This window comes from Canis lupus, chromosome 20, assembly GCF_011100685.1.
Source record: "Canis lupus familiaris isolate Mischka breed German Shepherd chromosome 20, alternate assembly UU_Cfam_GSD_1.0, whole genome shotgun sequence".
In the NCBI taxonomy this organism is placed as follows: Eukaryota; Metazoa; Chordata; class Mammalia; order Carnivora; family Canidae; genus Canis; species Canis lupus.
This window is the reverse complement of record NC_049241.1, coordinates 42,980,797-43,003,707: the sequence shown is the minus strand read 5'-3', so window position 1 is coordinate 43,003,707 and position 22,911 is coordinate 42,980,797. Positions and strand designations below refer to the sequence as shown.

The window sequence follows — 22,911 nt, the reverse complement described above, 5'->3', positions numbered from 1 at the left end:
ATCTGTCCTTTCCATTGGTGACAAAGCCACAGGTCTTGCTGACAAACACTAGTGTGACATGTTCTTTATATTCATGATGGAGCGAAGACCGAAGGTTTAGTTCACAGTCAGGGGAAAGATGCCATTCTGCATCCCCCCCCCCATATTCACGGGCCTTCTGACTTCTGGAGGTGGACCAGGTGAGGAGTCCACGTTCAACCCAACCTCCCCCAACAGTATCCATCACTACCAAACTCCCATTTCTTCCTGTAATCCTTAAGTTTTGGACATGAGTGGAGCCACTTTGGGTTGGAGGAAGGGAATGTTTTTCCATCTAGAAATGATCTGCCAGTGAGCAACATGTCCTCGAAGACAAATGCAAGCCATAAACGAAACCACGGGCATGAAAAGATTTTACCTGCAGAACAGTTTCCTTCCAGGTGATTCCCCTGTGCTCGGGCCAGCGGGCTGAGGGAGAGGTCCTGCTTCCAAGATTTAAGGGTCGCTGGTGGAGTTAAATTGGGGGACGGATCCACGAACTCGTTTAACCCTTCAAGTTCTAAGCAAGGTGGTGACGCAGCAGTGACCCTCAAGGGCCTGCTCGGCGTGGCTCACCGTCACCAGCACCACAACTGGTGGATTTGTGAGGGAAGCAGCCTGACAAACCAGACTTGTCATGGCTGTGGATGGGTGATGCTCTCTCTGAGAACACCCCACAGTTCTGTGGCGGTCCTAGCTGCTGCAGAAGGGACGTCTCGGCAAAGATCTTGGCCCCACACATGGACCTCTTGTGCAGAGGCCTCAGTTGTGGTGGCGGTGGTGGTGGGACGGTGGCTGCTGCCCCGCCCCAGGGCCTTTCTCTGAGAGCACGGGAAGCCCTGAAGCCAACTCAGAGCCAGAGCTACAAACCCAATTACCTTCTTCCATGTTTGCAGCCACCACCTTCTGTGTCTGTTTGCTCTCCTATGCTCTGCCCAGCCCCCTCACCCCCTTCCTTCCTGCCTTCCTGGGAAAAGATAGTGCCTGCCCCACTGACCTGGCTCACAGGTGTTCCGGCCTCTCTGGGAAGGTTCCTTCTCTCCTTGAGGCTCGGAGGGCTCCTTGGGAGTGGAAAGCTGGGGAGGCTCCCTACCCCATGACCAAACATTGCCTTCTCTTTGACAATTCTAGGGAGTCCCAGGCCCAAAGCCAACCCTGGCCTGGCACTGAGGCCTTCCTTTTGGCAGGGACACTCACGTGTGTCAGGTTTGGCGATACCTGTCTCACTTTGTTCATTTTTTTAGCTAAGAAGACTGTTCATTCCAGGTTTCAGGTGGGGGAGCCTCGTTGGAGACAACCATAGTCCATCCGTGCCAGAAAGTGTGAGGAAGCCACACCAGGTCCCCTCCTCCGCCAGAGGGCGGAGGATGGGGGAGGGACGGGGGACAGACATCAAAGACCAGAGGTTGGCGATCACACTTGTGCTCGCCTTCACCATCCTCTAGAAACCACAGGTGTGGGAAATGTAGAAGGCTGACCTTTCTGTCAACCCTAACCCACTTTGAATGGCTTTCATAATAGCTATGCTCTCCCCCTGGTTTCTGATGGCTTAAGCGTCAACTGCTCTCTCAAAAAAAGTCCATTTGCTCATCTTGGGTGACAGGTTTCACCAATCTATTTGCTTTTCAGAGGGGTGTGGGTGGCAAGATCCTCTCACCAGATTTTTCCCACGCATCTTCAAACCGAAAGGGCTGACCTGCCGAGAGTTTCCTTCTGAGTCCCCTGGGGGAACCTCTACATCCTCCAGCACCTCCGGGGAACATGGCCAGGAGAGGCAGGGCACCTCCAAGTGCCACAGAACCTGCAGACACCAAGCTGGGCTCGGGTTCTTGGAATTGAATGTAGGGCTTGGAGAACCTGGACCAGACTTTGGTCATCTTGAGTTACTCCGTGCTTTAGCGAGTAGGGTGGGGGTGCAATGGGGATTTTGACATGAAGGCCCCTAGATCCCAGCCTCCAGTGTCACATACACAGCTCTGTGTCTCAGTTGGTTCTCATTCCAGCTCCCAGCCCATGTGGCCACCAAGTCTCTGGAAGGACTGTTCTCTTACCAAAGAGCTCCTGCTGCATTGCTTTGGGCACTTGGAGAAACCGATCTTCCATAACTTCAACTGGACAGTAAGAGGCTTGACTTGAGGGCATCATTAGTACAAGATGGGGATGCAAGGGGAGCAGGATCGAGACCAGCTCACTTCCATGCTCCCCACACCTCCTCCTGCAGGGTTGCTCTTTGCTCTTCTCTGCCATAGGAATCTCAGGAGCTGGGGATCCCTGGGTGGCGCAGCAGTTTGGCGCCTGCCTTTGGCCCCGGGCGCGATCCTGGAGACCTGGGATCGAATCCCATGTCGGGCTCCCAGTGCATGGAGCCTGCTTCTCCCTCTGCCTGTGTCTCTGCCTCTCTCTCTCTCTATGACTATCATAAATAAATAAATTAAAAAAAAAACTTAAAAAAAAAAAAAGGAATCTCAGGAGCTTCTGCCCCTGGCCAAGCTGGCCAATGGGATTGTTGATGGCCTTCTAGCTGACCAGGCATGGGGACTGACCAGTATCCTCTTTGATCTCATATGTGTTGAGCACTTTTGCATCTGCCATGGTGCTTGACACAGTGCGGTTGAGGGAAAAGAGGGAGATGAAGAAGGAAATACAGTCCTTGACCTTGAGGGAGAGCATGGCTATGGTTACAGAAAGTACAACTTATTCCCCTATAACATATTCAAGAAGAGGCCGCATGAGAATTTGGGAACAGGGGGACAGTTGGAGGAGGAAGGAAGGGAGATGGAGGGAAGGGGGGCTCGGGGTGTTCTGTGAGGTTCGAGGCACCCGAAGGTAGGAGCCCTTGTCATGTGGGGTGTGGGGCGAGTGTGGATGGACCGTCCAGCCCGAGCTCGATCTGAGCGGTCCAGGAGTGTCTGGGTCACATCCCCTCCAGGTCCATGTCCGGTCATTGCTGACCCAGTGCCAGCAGCTAAATAGCAGTGGAATGCGACTTCTTCCTCTGCCAGCTGCCTTGGCCTGATGGTCTTGCCCAGCTTTGTACCACAGCTCCACTGATCACGGTTTCAGGGCATCCATGACCGTCCCCCCTGACCCTGCTGTTCTGGTAGGTCAGCAGGTGTTCTCTTTCCTTGCAGTGTCTCCGAGTAGCCCAAGAGAGCCAGGCAGCTCATGTGGTAGAGGGGGTAGCTTGGAATGATACCTTGGCTCCAGCAGGTCTGAGTACTGACCTCAGGGTAGATGGGAAAGTGTCTGGATACCAGGCCACATGGCAACCTCTCAGGGTATCTGCTGGTGTGAACCCTTTTGAAAATCCGGAGTGTACCAGTTGAGGCCGTCTCCTGGTAGGGCAACTCAACTATGAGTCTGATCTGGGTAACTTCATCAATGGGCCTTATGTCCCAGGAGAATGAAAGACAAGGCTACTCCCCCCATGTCATAGTGTTTGCTTTATTTAAATCCTGAGGTTAAAAATAAAACCATTCCCAATGGTGCAGCAGATGCTATAAAGGGATACATTTGAGATATAAAAGTTTCTCACCCCTACTGCGCAGGTGGGGTGTTGGCATTGGATGTGCTTCTGGGTAATTCTTTGGCAGGTAAGAATGCAATGGGTTCCCAGACCCACTACCCCATAAGGCCTCGAGAATTGAGGATTTGTCAATCAAAATGCAATTCTGATTTGGAGCTGCTCAACGGAGGCATGGATGTTGCTCTGCAGCCCCCAGAGGCAGAAGCATCTCTGGATAACACTCATTATGAGGTTCTAAGGAAGCCTGTTCATTGGCGATGTCTACTGAAATCTAAAGATAGACTTTATTATCTTTAAAAAGCAATTATGGGGGAAAAGGCATTATTAATTAAGCATTCCCTATCTCCTTGGAAGAATCACAACGCAATGAGAAAAACTCCAGGTTTCCTCTAAGCAATGCCTTTCGCTCTGTGTTTTGTAAACACGGCTGGCTGGCTCACTGGTCTCTGTAAGGGTGACCGCTGGTTCTCGGAATCACAGACAGCTTCTCTCTGCTTTCACTCTCAGTCCCTTGGAGCCAGGAATGGGGGTCTTACATGTAGTTATAAAGGCGAACTTTAAAAAATGAAACTCCGAAAAAACTTTAAAAATGGGCAGACATCTAACCAGTGGCCTGTAAAGCACAAATTCTGGGATTTCACCTCCAAATGGGGATTTCCTTTCATTTGAGTCTAGAATGGCTTAACCACCTTGGGGGGAGGAACAGGGAGTGGATAACTGAAAAATTTCAGAAAAACCATTCCCTTGATTTTTCAGTTATATTATGTGGTTTTTTTCTACTTTACAGACCCGGTGGGGTTTTTCAGTTCCAGATTCCTTCTTGGTCTGGTTGACCTGGAGTCCAGCGGACTCCGGCCACAAGTGCACCGTGGATGCCACGATTTATCCTGACGCCCTTCCTTGCTGCAAGTGAGCATGTCTGAGAGGCTGAATTCTCGGCAAGGTTGCTTAGTGGCTTCTGAGGCAGAGACGAACAAGGTAGTGGGATCGGTACTACAGAGCAAGTGGCTGTTATTCAGAGAGCTGGGCCATCCAGGGGCTGCCGGGTTTTCGTCTTGTTTTGTTTTGTGCTGAATAGTGATCTGGGGTCCCATTGATGATTTCTAGTGTCAGTCTACTGGCTGGGGCTACCACTTTCAATAGTTGCTCTTCATTGTCATCTGCATTTTTTAAAAGTATCTCAACCCCCAAAACCTCAGTAAAGTCGGGAACCTCTTTAAAATAGGAATAAAGCTATTCATACAAGCCACACTGAAATACGCCACCATGTTCTCTAGTTGCATAATGCACAGCAAACTCGAGCTCACACGGCAAAATAATGAAGGAAAAGTCTGTCCAGCATGAAAATAAATAGGCGACGGCATCAGGACATGGCCGCTGGGGGAGAGCAGGTCCTCTGAACTACTATGGTCAATGCCCCAGAGGGTGCACACCACAAGGGGCCCCTGCTCTCCTACAGCAGGGCTGGCTTCGTGAGAACCATGTCGTCTTTAAGGTGTAGTTGGTCCCCTGCCGGCTGAGTGACAGAGGTTCACAAGGGGGGGGGGGGGGCTTGGATGGAATGTTCCAGGCCTTTCACAGGAAACACAGGAGCTGTTAGCTGCACAGGATGGTGGCGACACCATCAGCTGGCCAGTCTCCATAGCATCCTGGGAAAGTACTCGAAACAAGACTCCAGACTGCTTTGGGTTCTTTTGTTAGTTTCTTTCTTGTGGCAGACCACTAATTCCGATGACCCTTTCCAGGGGAGAGGGTGGGTTCAAAGGCAGGACAACTTGCTCTGGAACAATCCGCTGCCCTGTAGCACACCTGTGAGGACAAGTGTGAGGCTAGGGAGAGTCTCTGGGAGTCTGGCTGCTGAGCACGGTCAAGGCCTTGGCCACTGGGAGATGCTAGGGCGCCTGGTGGCTTTCTGCTAGAGGCAGCGGCTGCTCCAAGGAAAGAGCAGGACAGGTTCGGCTTCTCTCTGGGTTAATCTCTTGGGAAAATTCACCACTCTGCCCGCTGCCCTGCCTAAAATGAACTGCAAGTGGCCAAGTCCCCTATCTGAGTGAAAGTTCTGAGTCCATCACGGAGGTTATTTCCCCCTCCCCCTGCTGCACGAGTCCCCTCTGCTGGGTGGTGGCCGGAGGGGTCTGCACTGGACCTGGCCTGGGTGCCCTGACCTGTGCTCAGGCTCTCAGTACCAGCCTGACCAAGCCTGCGGGTGACAGGATGAAGTGTCCGTGTGGTGTGACTTGACTGGTCACCAGACCAGCTGGGGGACAGGCTGGGCCCAGCACTCAGATCCCCAGACACTCTGCCTGGTGCGTCTCACCTGGCCAAAGCGGTCTGCGTTGTCAGATGGCCTGCTTGCCTGTGAAAGTGTCTAAGCCCTGACTTCAGGCTCCGGCCTCCGTGAACAAGGCCCAAAGAGGCCAGCAAAGGGAAGCGGGATTCATCGGCCCTCAAGGGGAGATGGCTCCTGGTTCTTAGGGGTGGGCTGAGCCACAGGAAGTGGGCACATGGGGTGCTGGGGAACAGACCAATGGGCAGTAGGGCCGAGGAGGGAACTCAAAACAGATTCATGAATTATGCCTGTTGCACCTGAGTTACCAAAGACTTTTGATAAGAAGGCTGAAGTTTCTGAAAGTGGTTCTTACCCTGATTATGATCATTAGTAAACACATCTGCGGATGAGGCAGAGGCTCTTATACAGAGACAGCCCATCAGCTGAGGAGTGAGTCCTAAGGGCCAGCGCACAGCACTGCCTGTGCTGAGGGCGGCGCCGCGAGCCAGCGGGGGCTTCAGCCTCAGTGTGGAGACAGCCACTGCAGGATACGTCCTCTGTGTGTGGCGTTGGTTTCCCCGGCAGTCTTTAGTTCTGATTTCTAGGGCCATGTTTTGAACTACTGAGGGGCCTGCCTGAGTGAAGGGCTTTGCATGAGGGCAGATCTTCCCAGAAGGGCCAGGAAGAAAGTGCAGCTAGTGGCCCCTCCAAAACTGCCGAGTTTTGGAGCAGCCCCAAATTAATGGGGGCAGGAAGGGACAGAGGCCTAATGGCAAGAGGCTGACTGGGGCTTCAGGAGGCTCCCCAGTCCACCCCAGGGTGCCCTGACTGTCACGATGGCCCTGTGAGAGGCCTCGCAGCCTGAGGACTCACAGGGTCTGGCCGGGACATCCCGGCTCATGGTCACGTAGGATGCCTGTCCCCCGCTGGGCAGAGTGGGGCGCTTCTCTCCGGGAGCAGAAGTTGGGATCCCTGATCTGGCCTGGGCAACTCTCCTCGGGAGGCAGGGAGCCAGCTGTGGCTCCAGGAGAGGCTGAAGGTCTCCTGAGTGTTTAAACCTTTGGCAGAATGTCCCTTTGGATGTGAGGACAGGTGGATCCCTAATCACTGGAAACATTGCTTGAGCCCTTAAAAGCCATGGAGGCTAAGAGTGACCGTGCGTAGTGCTAAGTACACAGCGCTCCAGACAATGCAGCTCTGAGGGGCGGCCGGAGGCCTGTCTCCCAGAGTCACACACTGGTTAGATTTGGAGCGGTTGGCCCCCGCCTTTTTTTTTTTTTTTTTTTTAGTGCTTTATGTGACAGGTGAGCAAGAGTAGTGTTTCCTGTGCATAAAGTGAAACTATTAGAATCTAGAATCCAGGTGCTTGAGGCTACGGGAAATCACTTCCATCGTAGATCACAGGCCTGTCAACTGTCAAGTGATAAAACACTTTCTTGGAGACAAACCTGAGGAAACAGAAGTGGGAAAGGAGGGTATCACTCAGAGCGCCCAAAGCCCAAGGGCAGGGCAGCGGTGCCTGCTGGGGCTTCCGTGGGGGCTGCATGCATGTGGGCTGGCGGAGGGGGGGGCCCTCTGGGAGGGCAGAGGCCTAGGTCCCTCACCTTGTTTCCTGCCTGTCCAGCAGAGCTCTACCCAGGCAAGGGTACAGGGGTCCTGGGATGTCAGCACCGACTTCCCTGGGGCTTGATACACCAACACCCCGGCCCCTGCTGCTCTGAAGCTGCTGGGGGATGTGGGAGCTTCAGGGGGGCAGTGCAGGGAGTAGACTGTGAGGAGAGGTTTCTGGGGAGGCTCCCACTGGAGCACTGAAATCCATTCTGCCACCCACAGTTTAGAAATCTCTGGCACAGAATAAGGCTGGGGTTGGTCACAGGACTCTGGCTGCCTTCAGTGAGAACTAGGAGTCTGGTCGGGGCATGGGGACTGCCTTCTGTCCTCAATGGCGTCTCCTTGGCCCCTCCGAAAACTTGTAGGGAATCTCAATGAGGTGGTGATAAGGCTCACTGCTTCTGCAGAGGATACGGGGCTCACAGCCACTTGGAGCTCTGAAGGCAGATCTTTGGACATGCTGGGCCTGTGCCCATGAGTCCTGCTAATTCAAGGTATATTTGTGCTCATGAGGGCGTGTAGGGGAGGGGCAGGAGACGAGGAGAGGTGGGAAGTTCCTTCTCTTAGCTCCTCCTTTGGTGGATGTCTTTGGTCACAGTCCCTGGGGGTTGAAGGCCTGGATATGGTGAGGGGCGGGGATGGCACAGCTTTCTAGTTATTCTGCTAAAAGCCAAGTGGGCTGGGAAGGGTCCCTGTGTGGGGGGATGTATGTGGCCCCTAGCTCAGGGCCCCACTCACAGAGGATGTAGTTGGGTGCTGGTCAGGCAGGTCTCCTAAAAAAGGTGGCCCCAACAAAGGGCTTATGCTGAAGCCAGAAGACACAAAAGGGATGGGTCCCAGCAACCTTAACCACCCCTGTTCTGTGCCTTCAAGAAATGAGGGCCCTGGTTCATGGCAGATCTCAACCGATGTGTTCCTCTCCCCAGCTCCTTCACCGGCTGCCTTCCAGCTTGTCTCCCTACACTTCCAACTTCCTGCTTCCCTAGCCCTTCACTCCTGGATCTACATCTGGTGCTGTGATGCAGTGCTTCCCAAGACCACACTGTTCCCACTGCCATGACAAGAAGGCCCCAGGGCTCCCCCTCAACAGCTGGTCCTTGCCTTCATTTCCCCCTCCCTCCCCCCCTTCTTCCCTCCTTCCCTCCCTTCCTCCCTTCTTCCCTTCCTTCTTCTGTTTCTACTGAGGCCCTCCTTTGGGCCAGACAGTGGGAGCCTGGACATCTGAGAGGCAGGAGGGCTCTGCCTGGAGCCTGGAGGCAGGCCCCCTGGGTTCCAACCTGGCTCTACCACCACCAGCTGTGTGACCTGGGAGTGTTACCCACCCCCTCTCCTACCCCACCCCAGTCCTCAGTCCTTTAGCAGTGCCACGAGGAGAAAGGCAGTTCCTATGACATGGGTGTGCCATGGGGCTTAAATGAATCAGTAAGAGTGGAGGGCAGAGAACTCACCTGACATATGCTAAGTCTCTGTTAAGTACTAGCCTGTATTTTATAAAATCTATAATAGACACTAGACCACCACAGTATAGGAGTCTAAGATTAAAAAAAACTATTAATAATCAATTACTGATGATTAAATAGTCTCTTTTAAATGTTCACTTCTGTTCTTACAGCCAGGTGGCAGGTGAATTCTCCAAGATGCTGATGAGTGAGGTGGAAACACCTACCTGGAAAAGGTGTTGTCGAAGATGAGCATGTAGATGCCTGGTGTGCGGACCTTGAGCTGGCCCTGAATGTTCTCCTTGTGGGAGCTGCATCGGGTTGTGGGGATAAGGACCTAGGAGGAAGAGAAGATCAGAAAAAGTGTCACAGAAGCCGAGATGCCCTATGGTGCCTCCAAGCAGACCTTTTATTCTGGGGAGGGAACTAGGCCCAGGGAGGCTAGGTGCCCTGTCTGAGGTGACAGTTGAGCAAGGCTGTGAGATGTGTGTGTCTGGGATCAGCCCCAGGAGTTGGGGGGAGTCTTCCACATGCCCTGCATTTGTTGATAACCTGTGGTTCAGGAGGAGGCTGTGGACATGCATTTTATCCAGAATCATGAGCCAGTCAGGCCCCAAAGGAGTGGTCCCCAGCTTCCTCTGACCATAGCTGAAATGTTCCACCATCTGGAGGAGCAGGCCTTTTTCTGGTCTGGAAGCGGGGGCTTATTCTAGGTGAAATCTTTGTGTTTGGCGGGCTCCTGTGGGACCTAGTGCTGTCCTGGGTGAGGGGTGTTTCACGGGATAGGCCAAGCCCCAAGCCCCTGCTCACTCCCATCCCTCAAGCACTTTGTGGAGCTGCTGAGCTTTGCCCTCTGGCTTGAACAGGCCCAGCTCCTCCAATCGCTTCTCACTTGGCCCTAGCAGGCTGCCTGTCCTACTGCACCCCATATGTCTCCATGGCCCCAGGACCCTCTCAACTTTCTGGGCCTAATCCTCAGCCTCCTATTTACCTTCTGCCTTCCCCAGGAATGAGAAATGAGCCCCAGGAAATATTTGCTTTCTCCAGGGCAGGTTCTAAGGGCCTCAGTGTTGGGGGTAAATCTGAGGACAGGTGAGTGCTGAACAGTGCCAGGAGGTGTTTGGGGGAAGGGTCTTTGGATGGCCAACCTTTCCCATGAGGGAAAGTTTAAAACCAAAGATATGGAGGGGTACCTGGCTGACTCAGTCAGTAGAGCATATGATAGGAAATGAGGACATAGGAAAATAAGACAGAGCCAACCAAGATTTTAAAAGATTTTAGAGGTGATAAACACCCCAGTGGGTTTTGTCTCAGAAAGCACCCTTAGGCCATTCACGCAGGACTGACTACACATAAGTGGTCACACAGACCAGAGACTTTAGAGACCACAGTTAACACCTCGTTGATTCAAGCTCCTAATGTGGCAAGCTTCCCCACAAGTGAGCATTTTTATTCTTTGCAAAATTAAGTGCTAGCTCCACTCTCAGAAATATAGCTTTGTGAAATTCAGTTGTTCATTCCCTTGAAACATTTTTTGCCCTGTACAAAAGGACTGAATCCAAAATGCTCATAAAAATGTGATGGGTTTTTCAACTTACACTTGAATACCAAGGCACATTTCTTGAAACCCTACGTGTTGGCCAGAGTTCCCAAAGTAAAGTAAGTTTCCACAACGTTCTGCCCTCAAAGATCTTGTGGTTTAACAGAGACAGCAGATAAGGAAACATTCAGTTATAACAGTGAGCATGTCATGAGGGGAGAACCAGGAGGGCTGCCCATTGCAGCTGTGCGGTAGTGGGGGTGGGGGGGCATCCTGGAGGAGGCTACGCTGAGCCTGGACAAGTTAGGTAGTTGGAGGGAGCTCTGGCTGTCCCAGGGAGAAGGGAAAACATATTCAAAGACATGGGAGAAGAGCTAAGATTTGATCTCTCAAGAGATAACCAAGAATAGACAAAATACACAAGACACTGGACATCAGGCAATGGAGGACAGTGATCTTTGAGAGAACAAGGTGAGGCCTGCAGCTGCCCCAGCTCACCACTTTGAAAGGAGAAAGGAGCAACAGATAGATGGGATCAACAGAAAACAAACAGTACGATGACAGACTCAAGCTGAAGCTGATTACTAAGTACATTAAATATAAATAGTCTAAACATCCCAAGTAAAAGGCAAAGATTATCAGGTTGACCCAACCCAACCCCATAAGAAACAACAATTTAAATATAAAGATACAAATAGGTTAAAAGTCAAAGCACATAAAAAGATATGTTGGGGTAGCACTAATCAAAAGAGAGCTGGATTGACTATATTAATATCAGACAAAATAGATTTGGTACCAAAGGATGTGGCCAGGGATAACTTCATAATGACAGGGATGTTAATGGATCAAGATGGATGGACCAGTCCTTCACATTTATGTCCCTAATGAGAGCTTCAAACACACAAAGCAAGAAATAGTAGAACTACAAGGAGAAATCGGTAAATTCATAATTAACAGTTGGATATTTCAATACCCCTCAATGACTGATGGAATAACAGACAGGAGCTCAATAAGGAGATGGAAGACTTGAAGAATAGTATCAATGGACTCAATCCAACTGACATTTATGGAATACTCCACCTGACTACAGCAGGACACACCTTCTTTTTGAGTGTACTGGGGACACCTGGGTAGGCCACCTTCTAGGCCATTGGAAAAGAAAAAAAAAAAAGCCCACCTCATATTTAAAAGGATTCAAGTTACACAGTCTGTTTTCTGACTACAAGGGAATGAAATTAGAAATAATTGGTCTCTGGAAAATAAAGATATTTGTAAACTAAGTAACAGTTTTAAATAGCACATGGATCAAAGAGAAATAAAAAATCAGACCGGAGACCCCACAGGCATGGGAGAGAGCATGCACAGCACGTTCCTGACACCACCGTACATGTGCTCTTGTTGGGAGCTGGTGGTGGTGAGGGAGTAGAGCCCAAAACAAGCTTGGAGGGGAAAAAAATGCATGGGGAGCTTACTGTGGGTAGGACTTGGGGTAGCCACTTCTGCAGGTGGTCTCATTAAATTCCACTAATGTTCTAGTGTATTCAAATTCCACCGGGGACTGGGAATTCTGGGAGGTTGAGAGTTTGGGTTTGCTTCCATGATCTGTAACCTAAGAATTCTGACCCTGGACACTCCAGCTAGCACTCTAAGGAGCCACTAGATAGGAAGGCTGGCTGTTTATACAAGGGTGTCTGGGCACCCCACACCTCAACCTCAGCATTTACTACCTTGATTGCAGAGCAACAACAGAGAGCTTGTTAGGGTGTCTTCTGAGGAAAGTACGTTTAAAACAATATGCTTCATTTCCTTAAAACATTCTGCACCACAGACCTTTCATTCATCTCAGCTCTGCTTTTCCCACCAGGGTCAAAATCTATGAGATTTTTCTCAGGTGCCAAAGCTCACACAGATGAGGTGGTGGGAAGATGATGGGGGTCTCTGGAATAAACCTGAGGCAGGTCTCTGCTGGGTGGGCTCTGGGAGCTCCTCCCCCCAGCCTCCAGTGCCCGTATGGTGGTGCCCTGATTCATGTCATGTGTCAGCAAGACAGTCCAAAATGGTTTTATTGATATTCAGATGGGCTCCCATGGCCCTGGGCTCTGTACAAAGCAAGGGTTCTAGGCTCAGTGGAAGAAGTGAGTCATAAAAGGCTACATAGACAAACAGGTTGGTGGTTGCTGGGGGTGAAGGTTGGAAAGTGACTGCTAGTGGGTACAGTTTCTTTTGGGGATGATGAAAATGATCTCAAATTAGAGTGGCAACAGTTACACAACGCTGTGAATGCACTGTGTATCTTAAGTGGGTCGATTATCTGGCATATGAATTATATCTCAATAACGCTGTCTAACAAACACCGAGTCAAGGGTTCTTGCTCCCAGTCCTGGTTCTTCCTCTGATTCCCAATGGCCCCAGGCAGGCTGTCCAGTTTCTCTGGCCAAACAGGGGTCCGTTGCCCAGAGAGAGGGCAGGGCCTGGGTCCTGTTCCCTGCTCCATCCCCAGGCTTCAGGACAGCAGACGCCCATGGGCAGCCTCAAGACTCTGATGGACAGTTTCTTCAGTCAAGCATCTTCCCAAAGTCACAATCTCTAATCTCAGTGTTGAGACACAACCTTGACCTCTGGAAGGAAGCCCTCTGGAGAGGAGGCAGCACCGGGGGCGGGGAAATATCTGCTGGGTGCCTCCAGAAATGGGGCTGGCCTTTTCAGTGTGGCTCCTCTACCCGGGGTGTCTCCTGGTTTGGCCCAAGGCTCCTCCCCTGATGGCTGTCCCCCAGGTGCCTCCCCTCCCCCAGCACGACACTCTCTATCTGGAATCGTGGTTATCTGTTCACTAGAGGGTGGATCTCCTCAAGGGTGGATCCCACGTTGTCCCTTCTCTCTCTAGCTCTGATGCAAACAACAGAGCCCAGGGTTTAGCAGAGGCTCAGCAGATGGCTGTGAGCAGACTCTAAGTCCCTTGTATCTACACCTCCATAATCACACCCGAGTGCTTCAATCAGTTCTGTACATGGTTTCCTGTAAGGCTCAGGCAGGTCAGGGGATCCCACAGGGAAGGCCCCCAGACAGATGCGGAGGATGCGCATCTGGGAATAGGTTCCTAGGCTGATGTCTGTCCAGGAGACATTCTGGCAGAAATAACACCCACTCCATGGTGGCTGGTGATGCTGGGCTTATGAAGGCTGAGGGCACCTGATCCCCCTTCTTGCTTGCCCCCCGCAAATGGGCTCTTTCTGCCCCCTGGCGTCCCCTCTGAGAAACACACTGGTAGTTCTGAGCCCCAGAGACCACCTGGAAGCTGCAGATGAGGAAGGCTCCTCCTCCAGGTCTCCAAGCTAGAGCCCTGAATCCTGGGAGGAACCACATGGAGGAGAACCCAGGGCTGTGAGGATTTGGTGGGTGAGTGACCGAGAAAGGCGAGGCCCACGGCTTGGCCACATGTGAGCAGCAGGCACGGCAAAGGCCTGGACACGGGATTTAGTTCCCCCTCCCTGCCACCGACACCCACTGGTGTCTAATGTGGGAGGAAGTGGTGCTGTTACTTGGTAGGCCTTGGGCCTATGAGGATGAACAGCCAGGGGGCTGGCGGCAAGGTCCTGGTCAGTGTGGGGCTGACAAGCACACAGGTTACGGTTACCTCATCTGCAAAGGAGGACTGAGGCCTGGCCCACGTCACCCTCCCTGCATGCAGCTGGCGGGGGCTGTGTCTGCACCTGCTCCCACACCGCAAGCCCAGGACCTCCTGGGGGCAGAGTTGGAACCTCAGGAAGGAAGGGCTCCAAGCTGGGTATGTGGTGTGGCTATGAGCTCCGCCCCCAAAGGGAAGGGGGGGTGGAGTGATTTCTAAATAAGAATAAACACGAAACTCCACAAAACAAGGCCACCTCAAGGAGGTTAGAATTCAATTTTAGGAGTGAATTTGAAGAGGACAAAAATGACAAAGCAGTCTCTATAGCAGTGAGCAGTACCAATGGGGCAGAGATGGCAGGAGAGCTAGCCAGCTCCCCGCCGTCCATCCCGGCCCTCACTGAGAGCCCCCTGCAGCCAGCAGCCCACATGCAGGAGGGACTCAGGGATATTTGCACACAGACCACACAAGACTCTCCTTCTACGTGACTTCAAATTGCTCTCCCCCACCTTGCTTCCTGCCATCTCTGGAGCATGAAGGTTTCTGCATGGGGCAGCAGCCTGAGGTCCACTCTAAGCTCCTGTCTATCCTTTCCAGTCCCCCCACCCACAATGATTCAAATGGGGCTTGAGTTTCTACCCAAACCAGCTCCCCCTTCCCTCATGCTGAGTCAGCCTCCCACTGAATCCTGCTCGACTTTCTCTCCCGGGCTCTGGATCCCACCCCATCTTATCTTCTCTGGTTTCCAACCCCATGAGCCAGGCCCATGGCTCTCAACCTTAGTCACTCACTGGACTTACCTGGGATGCCTGTGTCCCAGCCCCAGGGCTTCTGATTGAGCAGTGTGGCATGGCCTCGGAGGTGGGCATTTCTAATGTGTAGCCAAGATTGGGACCCATGGTCCAGGCCATCATCAGCATCCCACGCTTATGAACTGAGATATGCCACCAAGACTTCAAGCCCCACCACCCAAGTGACACAATGTCTAGGTATGTCTACTGAGGTCTCTGAGGTGAGACGCCAAACACCCCAAGCTCATAACCCTTCTAATGGTGACCTGTTCGGGCTCTCCTGTTCGGGTTCTCCAAGGCTGTTAAAAAAGGGATCCCAAATCTGTATTCTCTAGTGATCTGTCCCAAGGTCAGAGGGAAGCTGTCTGACCCAGGAGCAACCTTCAGGCACCTTCAGACCTCTCTAGCCTGCAGGTCCCTCCCTCCCCAAGCTGGCCAAGACCAGGTGCTTCGGCTGCTGCATGGGATGCAGCCCAGAGGGCTTTCCCACCTGCCTTCCTCTGTGTCCCTGTCACAGCTGCAGCCCAAACATTCCAGGTGAGTCCTGCCCAGCAGAAGGTGGGGTGGCTACAGCCCCGCAGTAGGAGAGGTCCGCCCGAGCACCCTGCTGTATGAGCAAGCATAGGAGCCGTCCTTACCTTACACTGATCCAACGGTGTGTCCTCTGCCTCCTGGAAGACCACACTGAAGGAGATACTCTTAGGGTCGGAGGAGAAGACCCAGCTGATGGTGAGGCCTGCCTCAGCCACGGTGATAGGGATGAGGCTGTAGGTACTGGACCGCACAAACAGCTCCCTGTTGCTCTCCCCAAAGTTGGCGATCTCTTCTACCGTGAGGGGTAATTTTATCCTAAGATCCAAATGCAGAGAGGGCCCTGAGTCCGCTGGCCAGGTCATCTGTGCCTCAGAGGTGGCCAGAAGCCCTGGAGGCTCCTGGGAGGCCAACCCCTGGGTTACCTTGACAGACAGGCTTAATTGTGGTGGAAACCTGGATGTGCAGCTCACACAGTATGAGCCCTGACTGTGTGCCTAGCATGGTTCTTGGCCCCGGGGACACAGAAGTAAACCACAGGGATGACAATCCCTGCCTGTGTGGGGCTGGCACGTACCCATAGGGCTGTTGGAGGTGAAGGCCGGCCCGAGGTGCTCCACGCGCCCAGGGGTGGGAAGCACAGCCATCATTAGAAACTTCCAGCCCTCCCGGCTGTCCCTCTTTTCAGTGGATATCTAGGGGCCTGCTGGTAGATTCCAAAGGGGCACCCTGATTTTTCTTAAACGGGTTCCAGGACCTGCCCTGGAACCTGTCTGCTGCGGAGTCTCACCCCTGGGAAGCCTGAGGTTCCTCCCCTGCAAACAGGGCCAACCCTGCCCATCCGCTGACAGGTGTGGGGAGGGCCCGAGGATGAGCTGGATGGGAGCAGAGCTGCTGCGGCTGGTTCCTGACCGAGCAGCGCCCCCTCCTGTACAGAGCACGCTGGCGCGGGTCACCAGGACAGCCTCAGGGGAGGGTGCCACCTCAGCAGGGAGAGGCCTTGGGCGAGTCTCTTCCCCTCAACTGTGAACCGGGAAGGTGGCAGCCACTACGCCAGGGCCCTCTGCTCGCAGGCTTCCTGTGCTAGCACCACGGCTACGGGAGGGAGCATGACACTCCCATTTTACACACAAGGAAGCCAAGATTCAAACAGGTTAAGAAACCTGGTGCAGGGCAGCCCTGGGTGGCTCAGCGGTTTAGCGCCGCCTTCAGCCGGGGCCTGATCCTGGGGACTCAGGATCGAGTCCCACGTCGGGCTCCCTGCAAGGAGCCTGCTTCTCCCTCTGCCTGTGTCTCTGCCTCTCTGTCTCTGTGTCTCTCATGAATAAATAAATAAAATCTTAAAAAAGAAAAGAAAAGAAAGAAAAGAAAAGAAACCTGGTCCAGGTCCCCGGGGCGCTGATAAGAAGCCATCACCTGTCTGCTACACCAAACTGCCTCTTGTGGTCAAAATCTATTACTGCTCCCCTAAAGGCAGCAGCGGAAGCTAAAGCTCAGAGAGGTTAGGTAACTAGCCCATGACTGCACAGCAAGTAGGTTACGGGGCCGAGTTCCGTCGGCCTTCAAAGCTGTGGAGATGGATGGAAATATCCCCCAAAGCTGTGCTAGTAAGAAGAGTAATCAAGGACGAAAAAATCCAAAATGCCCTACAGAGCAGCCCTGGCAAAGTCATTCCACTTTTGTGAAGCCTTAATTCAACCTAACATTTTCCCATGTGTTGATTTAGGTTTTATTTCTAAGTATGTACAAAAAGCCTTGTCCAACATTCACAATTTTCAAGAATCTGAGAGTTAGTCAAAGGGTCTATTTTCTTGTAAGGAGTGAATCTTACTGCACGACCCTATGCGCAGTCACCCTGATAGAACACCCTACCAATGCCGTGCCATTTTATAATTTTACATTCCCTCACATCCAGTCATTTAGATTGTACTTTTAGTCTTTTCTTTTCTTTCTTTTTTTTTTTTTTTTACCTTTCTAGACCTCATCTGTTCACTGAAAGGATGATACTCAGTCTTCCCAAAGGAGAGGTTAATAAAAACAAATCAACACCTTGCCATCTCTGCTCAAATCTTTTTTTCTTTTTAAGAGAGAGAGAGAGACAGAGACAGAGAGAGAAAACACAAATTGAGGGAGGGGCAGAGGGAGACAATCTTAAGCAGGATCCATGCCCAGTATGGAGCCCAATGTCGGGCTCGATCCCATGACCTTGAGATTGTGACCTGAGCTGAAGTCAAGAGTTGGACACTTAATGACTGAACCACCCAGGCACCCCTCAAATATAACTTTAAATAAAAGGAGCCCACTATCTACAGGACCCACATCATTAATGTAAATTCTCCTGGTTTCCCCAATTCTGTCCTTGTCACTCCCTAGTCATTCTCCACATGGCAACTAGAACGATCTTTTTTCAAATGTAAATCAGATTAAGTCATTCTGTTCCAAACCTCATTTTGGGGCTCCCATTTCCCTCAGATTAAAAGCCAAAGTCCTGTCAATAGCAAACAACGGGGCCCTGATGTGACAAGGGCCCCCTTCCCTCTCTGACTCAGTTTCTCTCAATCTCTCTGCTTCAGTCACACTGGCCCTTTCCCTGTTCTTTGAACATGCCAGCTGCCATTCTGCCCCAGGGCCTTTATACTGCCTGTTCCCTCTGCCTCAGTGCTGTTCCCTCACAGAGCTGCACAGCAACTCCCTCCAGTCTTTACTTTCTTAGTGCCACTTTATTTAAAATTACAAATTCCACCCTCCCCATCCTCCTTTGTTTCTTTCCCACAGCAAGCACACCTTGTTGCACATTATGTGATTCACTTGTTTACTTATGTTTATTGTCTGTCCACCCCTGCTGGGATATAAACTAAACATGAAGGCAGGGATCTTTGTTTTGCTAACTGACATACTCCAAGGACCCAGAACATACCTGGCGCCTGCTAGGTGCTGAGTATCTGTGAGTGATTGAGTGAATCTAGTCAGTGACTATTAAGCCATTATGCAGGTATTAGACACACCACAGGAGAAAAAGAATAGGATACATGAAAATACTCATGCAGTGGTAAGTTTTAAAAACTATGGGGGTGGGGGTGCCTGGGTGGCTCACTCAGTTAAGTGTCTGCCTTTGGCTCAGGTCATGATCTCAGGGTCCTGGGAACAAGTCCTGCGTCGGGTGCTCTGCACATCGGGGAGTCTGCCTCTCCCTCTACCCCTCTCCCCTACTCATGCTCTCTTTCTCTCTCTCAAATAAATAAATAAACTATGAAATGAGATGTAGAATATTTTGTGTTGAAAATTATGTAGATATGTATTTTTAAAAACTGGAAGGCTATATACACTGAAGTGGTTTGCTTGTCTTTTCCTATTTTATACAATGAAAATGGACTGCTCTTACAGTAAGAAAACAAAACAAAGTTATTTAAAAAAAAGAAGAACACAGGGCACAGGCCTGAGAAAGGGATGGCTTAGGGGGCACGGGGAGCTTCTGAAGGTGAGGGAACTGTTCTCTGGCATCACTGTGGTCACACGGGGGTGACACTGACCTATCCTAGACCTGTGTCCCCACTCTGGGTCACACTGGGGCTTGGAGCCAGCTGGGCTCTGAGGCCCCTGAGATCATAGAAGCCCCTGGCTGAATCTGGCGTGGGGCTCAGCAGGATGACTGGTGATTATACTGTATTATTTGTCAGAATCTAAGCATCGTACACATAGAGGGGGAATTTACTGTATATAAATTGTACTTTTTTTTTTTTTTAAGCACAGACTGAAAGCCACCATCAGTGCCACGTCAGAGCCTCTGAGGGCTTCCAGCTCTTCCCCAGAAGTGATGCCCTAGGGCGTCCAGCTCAGGGGCAGGAGGCGGGGCGGGGGGGGGGGGGGGGGGAATGGGGACGACACCTGTCACTTACATCAGTTCTCCGGACTTCAGCAAGCAGATCTCGGCATCCTGTCCCAGCGGCATGTCTTCAGTGTCCTCAGGGGTGAGCGAGGTTGACATGGTATCCCTGAAATGTCATACACAAGAAGGCACAGCCATTTGGTCATCAGCATGCAGGGTCCCACACCCTGGGGTCCGCAGCCTCCGGGTCAAGTAGCCAACCGCAGAATGCATGGGATCCTTTGGTCACAGAGGCCACAAGAGGGCATCTGGCAGGCTCTCCAGGGACTGGCACAGGGGCCCGGCCCAAGCAGGCAGGACAGGGAAAAGTCAATGGGGCTGCCGTGACTTCCCCAGCGTCTTTCCCGTGGGTGTGGGGAGGGGCTGCACACAACTCAGGCCACCCTCCTACCCCACGCCAGTGGAGTACGGTCAGCAGCACCCTGGGGTCCTGCCTGGCCAGCCAAGCCTGCTCTGGCTCATCTCTGGGGGACAAGGACAGACCCCCAGGAAACAGCATGGGCCAAGGGGGAGCAGTGGGACAAAGCCATGGACAGAGAGTGGGCCTACGCCACACGTCGTCTTTCACTCATGACCCAGTCAGCGCGGACACAGCGTGCTTCCCACGGCGCTCCATGGAACACCAGGGCCGGGGCGGAGGGCCCCACACGCTCCCCCTCACGGAGCCCCTGCACACTAGACAGGAAGGTCGAGGCTCTAGGAAGGCAGCAAGGACATCTACTGGACTTGAACCCTAGTGCTCCTGTATTTATTTGATCACGGAACATTTTAAACTCCTACTGAACTGCTTACTCTGGGAACAGAGACGGCAGGTCCCCTTCAAGGACAGGGACACGGGGGCCCAGGCGGCTCCTGAGATGGAGGCCAGAGCCCCACATGTCTGGCTCAGCGTCTGTCATCTCTGGGGCGTCAAGCTGAACCAGCTCGAGGTGCTCTGCTCAGAGGAAGCTTAGTCCAGAAAGGAAGAATTATCTGCCCCAGGGTCTAAGTGTGAATAAAGAACATCTCCCACCTAGCACAGCTTCTTCCTAAAATGTCACAATAACCCCCTTCCCAGACGTCTCTGGGGTGAGATCAACGTGCCCCAAACTGTCCCCCTCCCACCTGCGACAGGTACCCCTGGGCTCTCACCAGCTTGGCCCTGGGGACACTCATTCGACGCCTGAGGCCCTGAGGGAACGGAGCGTACTCAGTCCTGCTCCACCCCACCCACCGGTGAAGTGCCCGGCGATGTCGGCCCAGGTCCACACTGGAGTGGGGGCTGGGCAGGACACCGATGCGGGCACGAGCCCCACCCAGCAAACGCCCTCCGTCTGAGTCAGCAGCACACGCACACACAGCTGGAAGAAGGTGCTCTCGGCACACAGAGCGGCCCAGGCAAGGTCAGAGGCCGGCAGCAGGCATCCGGATCTCGTGCTCGCACGGCTCCCCCTCCACCGCCTTCGCACCCACTCGGGCACCAAGCTCACAGCTCCACCCGGAGTGCGGCCTTGACTTGTGCCCGCAAATGACAGCATGTCTGGACTGCATGGCGTGCCACCCAGAGCCGCGCCTGGGATGGGCTCTGCAGGATTCCCAGCCAATTCCTGCACTCAGGTGAGCTCAGGACCTACCCTCGTACCATCTCTGGGACGTCAGAAATTCAAGACTGCTCAGCAGCTGCACCCTAAGGCTCACAGAACTTCTGCTGGAGGCGGCAACTACCACCTCTGCCTGGAAGTGATTCCCAGCACACTGCTGCTCATTTCACTGCCAGAGCGTCCCATGGCCAAGCCCGCTGCCATGGGGGCTCCTCCTTCCATAGGGAGAGGTACGGACACCAAGGGGTAGGGATGTACAACCTGCCCACGGGAGGGGCTGCAGATAGTCTACCAGTCTACGTCCTGTGTCTCAGGCCAAGGCTCCACACTCCGTTGGTAGGACCTCACAGGACCTGAAGGTCCACCAGCTGAGCACCCACGGGTAGTTCAGAGGTGGCAAAATTCAGCGAGTCTCCCCCAAGCCTGTCCTGGCCGTCACTCAACTGTGGGGATGGGAACATCTGCAAGGAGTCGGGAGTGCACTTGCATGAACGGTCCTGCACCCTGAGTCTGGGACAGGCAGCTTCACCAGAGGCTCGCTCATGCACAGGCATCTGCGGCCTGCTCCCACCTTGCATGCTCCTCCCACTCCTGTCACAGCCTTGGTCACGCAGGGCCTTACTTATCTCTTTTTGAGTCCTCTCTCTCCTAGACTGAGTGCCCTTTGGAAGCAGGGGCTGCAGCTGAGGTATCCCTACCTCACAGGACCGGCATGTTGCGGGCTGGCCGGTGTCATTTGCAGGAGCCAAACAACGTATGTGCTACTTGCTAAGTGGTATACGTGGGGGTGTAAAATGTTAGTGTGGAAATTCAGGAAGGGGCAGAGGCATGTTGACAAAGTCGAGGATAGAACCGAGGCTGGATCCCTGGAGGATGAAGACTTGGAGTCACGCATGGAGCGTGGAGCAGCAGATGCTGGCTTAGCAGCACAGCCACCGCTAACTTCTAAGGCCTCTCTGCCCAGAGGAGGACAGGTACCGCCCAGGGAGAGGCCTCTGTCCTCTGGGGAAACCTCTGAGTGCAAGATGGGGCTTCACTGGAGTGGCACAGACGTCACATCACGCCCACTGACCAGCAGGCCCGCAGCCCTCCTGCCATTTAGCTCCCTGTCCTGGCCTCGTCCCTGTCTGCTGCAGGGCTGAGGCCACTGGGGGTGAGACTGTTCTCAGGGCGCCGCTGTGAGGGGGTGGGGGTGGAGGCCGGCACGGGGAGCCAGCAAGGCTGCCTAGATAACCAGTTGCTCACTGGCACCCAGCTGCCTAGCCGGCACTGGGTGTGCACATTCTGTGCACAGTCCCCCTCAGTCCAAGATAAACAGGAGAGCCTGTCGTCTTCATGAACATCCAGCCCTCCAGGGGCTGAGCGGTGGGGGCTCCACGTGTCTAGCTGGAGCTCCTCGGGGCTCCAGAGGGCAGGAGAGGCGGTGTGGCTCTTGGTGGGGTTGCCACCCCAAGGTGGTTCCAGTCTTGGCTTTATGACTAATTGTGACTCTGCATGCCCTTCCCTCCTCTGAGGCCTGTTCTCTCTTCTCCACATGGGAGGAGGAGACGTAACCAGGTGGATTCCAGGCTCCACTCCGAACTACAGGCTCGGCTGGAAAAGGTTCCTCCCTCGGCCTTTTCCGCTCTTCCCAGGGAAGGTACAGCAAGAACATGCCTGACTCGCCTGCTGCCATGGAGGGGAAGCCTAGTCCCTCACTGCCCCTCTTCCTCCCTGGCCCAGCCCCTTCACCCCCTGACGTCTTCCTTGCCCACCTCCTTCCATGGCTCTTGAGACCACTGGCTTCTACATCCCCCATCCTTCTCCTGGGAGAAAGAGAATCACAGAACGTCAATGTGAGAGGCTGTTCAGGGGATCAACCACACAACCCCCCATTTGGTGGCCATGGATGTGGGGTCCTGAGGAGCCGGGGCAGGCCCCAGGCCACTTGGGCCTGCCTCAGGCCATTTGTCTTCATCCTTGTGCCAAGTGCAAATACCGACTGAGAGAAAGAGAAATGACATCCGATAGAACAAAACAAACTCTGAAGCCTTCTTGCTTTTCCAGCGATGTCCTAACCTGTCACTCCTTGTCCTCCTACAGCTCCCCCTCTCTG

The 22,911-nt window shown here is 53.1% G+C and overlaps 1 protein-coding gene across 4 annotated transcripts in view; it reads right to left on the bottom strand.

The window, feature by feature from the left end:
• Nucleotides 1–3,443: 3,443 nt before the first annotated feature.
• FYCO1 (FYVE and coiled-coil domain autophagy adaptor 1) overlaps nucleotides 3,444–22,911 on the bottom strand; it is a 73,646-nt gene continuing 54,178 nt past the window's right edge. For all 4 annotated transcript variants that reach the window (XM_038566669.1, XM_038566670.1, XM_038566672.1 and 1 more), the window contains exons 15-18: nucleotides 19,247–19,342; nucleotides 15,458–15,668; nucleotides 9,091–9,200; nucleotides 3,444–7,261 (exon numbers count right to left, since the gene is read on the bottom strand). In XM_038566669.1, the coding sequence (XP_038422597.1) occupies nucleotides 7,186–7,261; nucleotides 9,091–9,200; nucleotides 15,458–15,668; nucleotides 19,247–19,342 (493 nt within the window). In that variant the 3' untranslated portion in view covers nucleotides 3,444–7,185. The remainder of the gene's footprint in view (nucleotides 7,262–9,090; nucleotides 9,201–15,457; nucleotides 15,669–19,246; nucleotides 19,343–22,911) is intronic.